Source organism: Neopelma chrysocephalum, unplaced genomic scaffold, assembly GCF_003984885.1.
Source record: "Neopelma chrysocephalum unplaced genomic scaffold, ASM398488v2 Primary Assembly neopelma1_45, whole genome shotgun sequence".
In the NCBI taxonomy this organism is placed as follows: domain Eukaryota; kingdom Metazoa; phylum Chordata; class Aves; order Passeriformes; family Pipridae; genus Neopelma; species Neopelma chrysocephalum.
Genome location: NW_020897704.1, coordinates 4,540,204 through 4,550,671, shown reverse-complemented (window position 1 = coordinate 4,550,671; position 10,468 = coordinate 4,540,204). Strand labels below are relative to the sequence as shown.

General features: G+C 39.4%; 1 protein-coding gene across 4 annotated transcripts in view; it reads right to left on the bottom strand.

Annotated features, from left to right (window-relative positions):
- Nucleotides 1-9,613: 9,613 nt before the first annotated feature.
- The window catches only part of IL17REL (interleukin 17 receptor E like), a 45,591-nt gene continuing 44,736 nt past the window's right edge, over nucleotides 9,614-10,468 (bottom strand). For all 4 annotated transcript variants that reach the window (XM_027679110.1, XM_027679112.1, XM_027679111.1 and 1 more), the window contains one exon: nucleotides 9,614-9,648. In XM_027679110.1, the coding sequence (XP_027534911.1) occupies nucleotides 9,621-9,648 (28 nt within the window). In that variant the 3' untranslated portion in view covers nucleotides 9,614-9,620. The remainder of the gene's footprint in view (nucleotides 9,649-10,468) is intronic.

The window sequence follows — 10,468 nt, the reverse complement described above, 5'->3', positions numbered from 1 at the left end:
GACCTTGGGAGGCGGAGGCTGCCGGCAGTCACCCCAGCATGACTCTCCATTGTCCCAAGGAGAGTAGTAAGATATTCTTTGCTAATTCTTTTAGTTGATAGACCTTGGGCTACTGATCGGGATATATATATATATATATATATATTATTTTGGTTTTGTTCTTCCCTTCCCCTTTCCCTTTTCCCTGTGAAATTGTATATATATTTCAACTGTACATAACTGTAATATAAGTGTAAATATATTTATATATATATTACTTTGTCTCTCTCTCATTTTCGGTTCTTTTGGGTTTTTTTCCCCTTTTCTCCCTTGGTTTGGGGTGGGGGGGAGGGACTTCTTGTGGTAAGGTTTGGAGACTTGGCGGGGAGCCAGCTCCAAACCATATCAGTCCTTCTTAAGAGAATAGAGAAGAGAAGCTGAGTTGCTGCAGAGGAGTCCTTCTAGGCTTTGAAAAATGGTGTCCAGAAAGTTTTCCAAATGATCTGTCTTGAAAATCAATGATATATATCAAGGATGCCAAGGAATGAATAAACAAATTAATGGAAAAACAAACTAGCAGATAACTAAGTGTCCTGCCTATTGCATGGAGAATTTTGTGGTGCAGTTTCAGAGGAACCATGCAATTGTGGAAGTACATTTCAACACAGGTTGAAATTCCCTCATCAGACTTCCAAATTCTGCAAGACTTGATTCTAGGCCCAACAGGTAGTCTATTCTTTCCCTACCAGTCATTATGGTTTGAAAGCTGTGTTCAGTTTTTTACAATTAATCAAATGAATGATGAACCTACATAGATGTTAAGACACTCTTCATAAAAATCACAGCTGAGAAGGTGAAGGAGAATGACTAATCCAAAGCAAACTCTACTTTGCATAAATTAAGAAATAAATATAGGGAGACATATCATTCACCGCAGAGCACTTCCCTTTGGAGAACTCCATGGCTAATTGCAAGTTAACGCAATGCCATTCCACAGTTTTCAGTTTTGGCCCCAACTCTGCTATTAACAATCTGTCTGAAGACAATGGTGTTTTAAGTGAGAAAAAAACTGAGCGTGAGATAGAAGGCATGGAAAAAGTATTTAACAATTAAAGAAGAAATATTGATGCAAATTTTTGCCGCTGTAGAGGGAGCACATGTTGGTTTCTCAACTGTTCAACATGCTCATAAATTATCCATCTACTAATACAAAACATACGCCAATCCACCTGAGGTATTCAAGCTGAATACGACAAATTACAAATGGATTTTGCAACCGTGAGCAGCTGATGGTAAAATGGTAGGTGATACTCAATGCTCATAAATAAAGTTATGTGTGGGGGAAAAAGCAATCCTAACTTCCCAGCTAAGGAAAGCACCATTGACACCACCACCAGCATCACCGCTCCTACCATGAAGCTTAACTACATGCAGAGTATACTATCTCTCAGTGCCTTGGCAGACTCCTGGAAAAAAAGGCTACCATAATGAGTAGGTTGCAAAACATTTCTAAAGCTACCGATTTTGCAGAAAAATATTATAGTCCATATATGATACAGGCAGGTACAGCCTACACTAGAAAGAAGTGATTTAGACTAGAGGATAAGGACTCTTTTCCCTTAAAACTGACTCTATGGCTGCCACCATATATATACCAAGCCACTTACTGTACAAACAGACCAGTAAAGAGAGAACATCCTTTGTCTGGGTCTACCCTGCAGATTGGCATAGAGGCATATTAATATTCATGTAAGTGTTACCAAAAACTGTCTAATACAAAGGAAAGTGCCAGCAGTTGTCTTTTTTTTCCTTCTGATTTTGCTTAGTTGAAGGCGTATCAATAAAGCATCTGTCTCTTCTGTCCAGGCTACAAGAAGCAGGGTCTGCACAGAGCATAATGCTGCATTTTTTTGGTAATATAGTGCTAAAATTTCATTTAGCCATAATAATTGAGGTTTGAGATCTCAGATTTCTAACAGTTCCACGTTGTCAACAGTTCAGTGCTTAGTAGTACTGGTTAAAAACAGACATGTAGTTGTCAGCAGTATTAGATAAGGAAGAAAGAACATCACTATGCCACTATATAAATTCATGAAGCATTCGTATTTTGAATACTGCATGCAGTTCAAGTGATTTCCATAGAAAGAAAGATTAAATAGACCGGAATTCCTCTAACTGACAAACAGATCAAGAGGAGATAACGTAGAAGTTGATAAAGCATAAGGAATGTGAGAAAATAAGTACAGAGGAACTGTTCATTGTCCCTTTTGGCATCAGAGCTAGAGGACAGCTAGAGCTTACTGAATAGCATAGTGGCTGGTGACAGGTTTAAAGAAGAGACAGATACTTCACATTTCACCTGCCTAAACTGAGGAGTCCCTTGCCACAATGAATAGAAATTTTGAGAAGTTTACATGAGCTCAAAAAAATACTTAGGTAAATTTGTATAAGAAAAACCCTTCCAGAGATACTAAACACACAAAAATAATTCTTTCATCTGGTTCTTAAGAAATGCAGATGTACCTGTTGAAGATAGAGTACAAACTAGATGAAACTTTGTTTTGACTCAGCAGAAACTCTATGTCCTTACACAAAGTAGGGAAGACTGTTGTGACTGGACAGAAATGTGAAAAAGGTAATGAATGGTTCAGAGAAGCTCTGCTCCTGGCTAACTCATCAAGACTGGTTTTGGAGTGCTCTGCAACAGGTAAGGACAAATGGGATTTACAGAGGAAAAGATTTAACTTTTCCTACCTCTCTGTTATTCCCTTGTCTCATCATGTGATGCAACGTGGTTGAAGCAGAAGCATCTTTGTCACAGAACACAGTCCTGGCAACTGTGAAAAAGTGGCTGCCTCCACAAAATATAAGGACAGCATTCTGACCTGACTTGTATCAGTGGAGACATAAAGTTAAGTCTTTAGGGAAGCAAGCAAGGATGACAGCAAAAGCAAGGATGCTTATAATGTCCTGACCCAGAGCCCATCAATATTTGCCTAATGAGGACTTTGATTTGCCATATATATGATTTGTACTCTCTGAACTAAACCTATAATTACCCACATTTCAAAAGCTGTTCCATATGCCTCATAGTCTAAAAACTTGTTTTCCACTTACCTGGAAATGAATCACTGGACTTCACAGAAGAATTAAGAGCTTTTGTGCTTCTGGGAAATGAAACTCAGTATTGTGCACATATTGCCAAGCAAAAGTAGCACAAAAGAAAATTGGAATCCATATTTGACTCAGATTTACTACTAATTACTACTGATGACTTACAGATCAGAGGCATACTTCCTCGGGAGGGACAAACTCTGTTTTCTTCGTGACAATACTAAGTGGGCAGTGAATAATGTTGTTTCTGGCAAGCATAGAGATTGTTGCTGTCAAAAAGAGGTTCACAAGCCAGATGATATGCAAGAGAAAGTTCCTTGCAATGTTCATTCTTTGTCTCAATTTTTCTCACATTTCACATACATGAACAGCACACACCCTTCACAAAAATTCACAACTGTCAGATTAGACACAGGGAATTGTGGTTGTGAACTCTATTACAATGAACATTCTTTGTGTGACACTCCCACTTTGCTGGAGTTTTCCATAAATTTGCCTATTACATTTAAAGGCAGCTTCTTTAGAGATCCTAAGATTTAGGTAAGAGCTGCTACCATGTATGCTGATTTGTACACAAATTGTCTACAGTGGTTCTTCATTTCTGTTAACTGGAATGAAAATATTGGAGTATTTTATGGAGAAAGAGAATAAAACCTTGTGAGAATCTAAACCAAATTATCTTGTAGTGTTTGAGCCTTATAAAATAGCAGAAACGTAGTTGGTGTTTTACATTCTTCAAACGCAGTCACTACTTCACTCCTGTATTCACGACAGAGAATTGCACAGTTAGAAGCTGAGCTGTAAGATGACTTGCTGAGGACCCAACAAACTGTGAAATCCCACAGGTAAGAAGCCCAAAGGCACACTGTAAAGGACTCCCTGTGATACAAGGAGTTTCTGGTTCAGTTTGCCTCCCACTTGCATGACACTGTGCCCCATGAAGAAGGGAACAAGATAGCATACAACAGGAATGAAGGTGAGAAGCAACCAGGTATGGAAAATGTATGTACTGGATACAGAGCGGTACATGCGTGGTTACTCTCCACTCGTGTTCCCATTTTACCTGGAGGTTCTGAGTAAGGAGTAGCTCTGAGCCAGCAATGTGGATCACACCCAGGCTGGCCGACTTCACCTCCACCTTCCCTCACCTGCATCGCAGTCTTTGACCCTCCAGTCCATCTCCTCTGCCCCACCTCCATTCATCCCTGCCTTCACTTCTGCATGTCCATGTCATCCTTCACCCTTTATGGGCTCCCTTCTGAGGGCTCAAAATACACTGTTTCCTCCTGAGTCCATCTCCCTACCTGCCCCCATAGATGACTCAAAGTACATTGTCCCCGTCTTTTATTTAGTCATCCTATCTCTGGGCATTCTTTTGCCTTTCTTCTTCCAGACATATCCCAAACAAACACTCTCATGCCAAACACAAACCCAGCTTCATAATGCATATCAGCAGTGTAAGCAAAGCTTGAAAATCTCTGCAGTGTGTGGTCAGCCACTGAACATTTACTAGAAGCTGTGAAATATATGAGAATAGTGGCCATTGGCTCAAAGTCAAGAGTTTTTTTATTCTATTGGCTACAATATGAAAAGGTGTCAAATCTTACAGCACTCACATGGAGACAGCAATGGGGAACATGATCCCATCCCAAGCTGATTTTGAAAATTGACCATTAGAAGTTATATAGGAATTTACACAGCTTTAAAAGAAGATGGTTTAGATTTCATTTGTTAGAATGTAGTCAATGGCAGGAAATATATCTGACAAATTCCACCTGTTGAAAGAAGCAGTCTAGAGAATTAGCATCTGCTTTTCAGTAGATAAGTTGTCCTGGTTTTATTGTATCAGCTATACATTAAGGAGTCATTTAGTCCTATATAATATGGAGAGTAGATTAGATCTTTCTGATGGTTCCTAAGAAATCATAATTTCTGAGGTAGCTGTGAATCCAATACAGGAACTTGCTCACTTATTTAAAGCTTTTCAAAAGTGGCACTTAGTGCCACGTGAAAGGGTCTATTCCTGCAAAACATGAGCCAATGATACTGACAGTAACTTGGAGTAGTAGAAAACCAACAGAGGGATGGAAGTAACAGCTCCCACCATTGCTACTGGACTTGTTCCAGTACTGCACTGAACACAGCAGCATTATATATTTGCATTAAAGGTCTTTCTGGATGAGAGAGAGAAATTGTTTTCTTAATCCAAGAAAGATATTTCTGTGTACAATAAAAAACTTACAAGGGGAATTGAGATATAAAGTCACAATTTTTTGAGGCCAGCTGTTACAGGATGTGAGCAAGGGGAATTTACTCATTGCAACTTTTCACAGTAAATTGAAGCAAGTATTTTTTTTCCCTTTGTTAAGCACAGGTATGTGGTCAAGTTGCAGTATCACAGGACAATTCAGTCAGTCTGCTAGCTAAGGAACTAACAGAAGCAGAACTGTTTCCCCTCCCCTAGAGCTGGGCTGCTTCCCTTCTGCTGGCTCATATAGGCCTGACTTTGTAGTCCAGGACGCGAAGTCAGCGGTAAACTAAACCTACAAAAGTAGTCATTATTTCTCTTCCCATTTATTTCTTTGGAGTGGTTTATCAGAAGTCCAGAAGAGAAATGGGTCAGGAACACAGAACACTGGACTAGATCTGCTGTGGCTGTTGTTACGGCTTGATGAATACACAGCTACTCTAATGAGGGATGTGGGAATTCAAGCATGGCACTGTAACTTGCTATAAAGGAAATGTATCCACTACTGCAAATAAAGACATCTAAAATACTGCAGCAACACCAGACTGGTTTCCCACACCAGAGTCCATGTGGGCATGGCAAGAAAATAAGTCCCTAAGTAAGTGGAGCAAAACTGCTTTAATTTATGTGTTAACTTTAAATGTTAGTTTCAGGTCTGTGCAATGCATTATGCATAACTAAAAGTCTTTTAAAGAGATTACTACAAAGCATCTATCAGTGCTTTTGCTATACCTCAATGATATTCTGATACATGCTAATATCTCTCAAGAACTGGGACATTGATGCTCTGTGATAATAGTAAGAATGTACATATGAAATGAAAAACAAATAACTGCGGGTTGTCTCAAAATAGGGTGATTGAACTAGATCCACAAAGAGCAAGAAGGAAATTTCCTTCCTCCAAAGATTGGAGGCTCTAGAGAATCAGTCAAATCTAGAGGCAACACACAGGGGATTTTTGCAACTGTTGTTACAACACATTTACTTGCACTTTGGTCAATATTGCAAAACCATTGCATAGTTTGGGTGAGAAAAAGAAAACATTTCAGTGATCAGCAGAGCGAAATTAACAGTTGGGAAAGGTTCTCATACCTTCTTCCTTCTGGATTGACCTACCAATATTAAAAATGTCTTATGAAAAAAGATTAAAAAATACCTTTACTTTTGCAGCTGTAATATCACAAGGACAGTATTGTCTGTAACTTCTCTAGAAAATATAGTACCCAAGTGGAACTCCTTCTGAATATGTTGCATGTATGGGATGGTCCAGTCACTATTTGGGAGAGCAGGAAGAGCTGGTCCCAGGGGGAGTAGGAATTCTGTAATTGGAAAACACAGTGTTTGCCTGAAGTAGAGTATTAGAAAAGGACTTTTACAGATCTGCTTGAGAGTCAAACACAAAAGCTACCAACAATTTTCTCACCACACAAATGCAAACAAGCAGACCTGAACCAAAGTATGGAAATACTATTACAGATTATTTACAAACGTTGCACGAATATTGTAATGGTAAGCATCTAGGTTAAAATCCCTTTAAAACAAGTATCCAAGCAGAATGAAATATGCCTGGAAACTACCTGTCTCTGCAGTGGCCATTGTGGGAGGCTAGACTAGTACCTTTGAATGAACACTTTACTTTCACATAGTTAATTTAAGTGACATGTCTGCTATGCCAACCATTCAAGCTTTTCTGTAAAACAGCACCAAAATGATCAGGACTGTCAGTGTAGAGTCGTGATGGTCAATAAAGACACAAAGAGTCTAGTTGTGTGCAGAAAAGATGTCTCACTTTATTTTCTCATCTGCCTTTTATACTCCTTGCTAGCAGCAAGCAGTAACCTTATTTTACTGCGTACACAAGCAACAGCATTTTCATTGGCTAGGATCTGTTGGTGATACATTTGGCAAAGCTCAAGGCCTTCTTGTGGTTCCCACATCCTAGGCCTACCAACTTTACAGTCTGCCTTTGTTTCTTCATTAGGGCTGTGTACTGACTTCCTTATCATCAAGGATACACCCGAAAGTTTGCCCAGTCAATATCTTCATCCTGGGAGCTAATAGACCCGCTATTAACCCCTTCGCAGGACCATGCCTGGTCACATTTTCTTTGGTACTTCCATTGCTGCAGCCAACAAGAGAAGATATACTGCAAGAGTTTCAGTGTCTGTGTAGCTGAAACAGGACCTTCTCATTGAAAACACCCATCATATTACAGCTACTGTTACCTCATATGACCTTGTCATTGGAGGTAGTGTTTTGCCTTAGCCTTAGATACACCTGTATCATTTTAATTCATTTTCAGTCTGAGGACGTATTCAAAAAGTTGATCTTAAGACATTGCTGCAATAAAAATCCCACTGTACGAATCAACCTTTCTTGCAGAAAAGACTTTTCCATTGGAGGAAAGTGAAGAGAGTAATATTATTATGCTCTCTCAGTTGAATGGGTGAGTGTCTTGTTTCTGACTGCAGTCTGGAAGGTATTAAATGAAAAGCAAGTGTCTGGATAGATCAGTGCTTCAACTTCACAGCCAAAGAAAGTAACTAAGTCCTTTAGGAAAGCTGTCCTGCCACCTCTGCTGTATTAGGTCTGGCTGAGCTGGAGTTCATTTCCCCACAGAAGCCCTCACAGTGCTGTGCTCTGCATTGGAAACTAGAAGGGTGTTGATAACACACCCATGTTTGGCTACTGCTGAGCACAGCAGCAGCACTGTAACATTCCTTTCTCACTGGAGGGCAAGATCCTGGGAGGGGACCCAAGTAGGCCAGCTGACCCAAACTGATCAAAGGGATATTCCATGCCATATGATGTCATCTCAGATATAAAAGCTAAGGCAAGGAGCAGGAAGGCGGGCATTCCTTATCTCCAAGGCTGCCTGCTGAGGAACCATTACACGTACTGAAGCCCTGCTTCTCAGGAGTGGCCGACCATCGCTGCTGATGGGAAGTAGAGAATAAACCTTGTTATTTTTCGCTTTGCTTTTGCTTTAAATAAACTGCCTTATCCCAACCCACAAGGTGTTTGTCCACGTTACTCTCTCCCCTGTCCAGCTGGGAAGGGGAGTGATAGAGCGGCTGGGTGGACACCTGGCATCCAGCCAAGGTCAACCCACCACATCTGCTTATGGAGCTGTAGCACTGCTTGGAGTGAGAATATATCTAATAGATTTGCAGTCTAAACAATGAAGCTTTGATATCAAAGGAGCCAAGCAGAACTTGTTCTCTCCAAGGCACCTCAAAAAGTCTCATGTTTCAATACAGTGGATATGTTTCTTATATTATACTCCTGTAAATCACTCTTTGAATGTCTTGAAACAAAACAAAACACAACAAAACACATTCAGATGGAAAATATTTTTTATTGATCAACTTCTTGTTCCAGACCCTCACTCCCCACCCATATTCCTGATCTCACATCATCAATTCCACATGATTTCAGGATATGCTATTAATCATTTTTTACTTGACTTTGTTCCGATGTTACACAACAGGAAGTAAGAATGTTTGACAGGACTATTCAGTGAAATAAAGGCCAAATGTTTGATAATCAGTGTTTAATATTATTCTGAACATTTTAATATAAATACTCATATAATGGGAGAAAAATATTCCAATTCTTTCCATTTGACTGTTTCCTTCTAGGCTGGATTTCCACAAGACAATTTTAAATAACTATCAAACCAAAGACACGTACCATCTCGGACAAATACGAAGGTTATCTCCAAGTCAAACACAAATACAAGCACGGAAAGCAGCTGTTAGATATATTTAAACAATATAATCTGTCATGGTGAGATCATCAAAATGGCATCAGAAAACAAAGGAAATTACAAAGAGGAATAATGTAACTAAGCTGAGAAAACTTCCTCCATTCTTCATTTCTCAAAAACTTTTGCATATGGTTAAAAAATTAAGGTTACAAATAAGAAAATCTGGACTACTTGTTCTATAGGTATACAAAGTACTATGAAAGTACTCATTTATAGCATATTTCATATGAAATACTACTTTAGATGGGAAATGTAAACTTGATTCTCTAAGCGATCTACTACATTCTTTGTTTTGAAATACTGGGAAATAAGGAATCATAATCTAACTTCTTTTGATCATCTTAGGATAGGCTCAACTTGTTGAATTCTTTACTCATGAGAATAATCTCACAGTAACTAGCAGAAACTGCTAACATGACAGATGACCAGTTAGATAAGATTTGCAAGTTGTTCCAAAATACAACTTGATGTTAAGAAGATACCGATGACCTTGAAAATATGTTGTTAAATTCAATGCAAGGACTGCACGCTCTTCATCCTAGGGGAAAAACAGAAAAGGAAACAAGATTGTTCGGAGGGGGTTTCTCAAAAGTGTGAAAAAGTTCACTTCATTCATATTTAGTTGGATTAAATAACAAATCTAACCATTTTTCTACAGCTTGTGGACTTGACTGTCGCATTTCAAACAGCGCTCAGATGAAGAAATGAACAAAACCAAGCTACTTTATTCTTAATGGCATCTTCTGACAAGGGAATAGCCAAAGACTACCTCAAAGCAAGACAGTAGCCCCTTCTCAACCACATGATTTGCATAGATTTTCCAAGGCTGCATCTTTTCCCCATCTTTGTAGAAGGGTTTTTCAGAGCATCTCTACTCTCTCTGAATTTCAAGGTTGCTCCCACTCTTCTAGGTTGGCTCTGAAAGGGTATGCATGGGTTGCATTAATTACTGATTTGTAACACCTAGGATAGGTGTTTTGCAAAGGGCTGTGAGAATGACAAGAGGCATTGGAACAGCTGAGCAGACATGTCTAATGAGTGAGAGCATGGAGGGAACTGATCTGCTTGAAAACATCAGTGAGAAAGCAGGGTACAGGTGCTAATAATATGCATGATATACTCAACAAATCTGAGCTTATTCCAGGACTCTTGAAGGTTGTCTTGTTAGTTTACAAACTTCTCACTTCTACTGGTTATTTGTCTCCCTTCATCCTCTCTTTCACAGCAAGGCATCTACCTCTGATGCCAAACTGCACTGCAATCGAGAGAGAGAAAGAGGAGAGAGACACAGGAGCAAGGAACATCTTCAGTGGGGACAAGGAAAAGGGAGAGATAAGAACCTGATGTTCTTTCTAGCT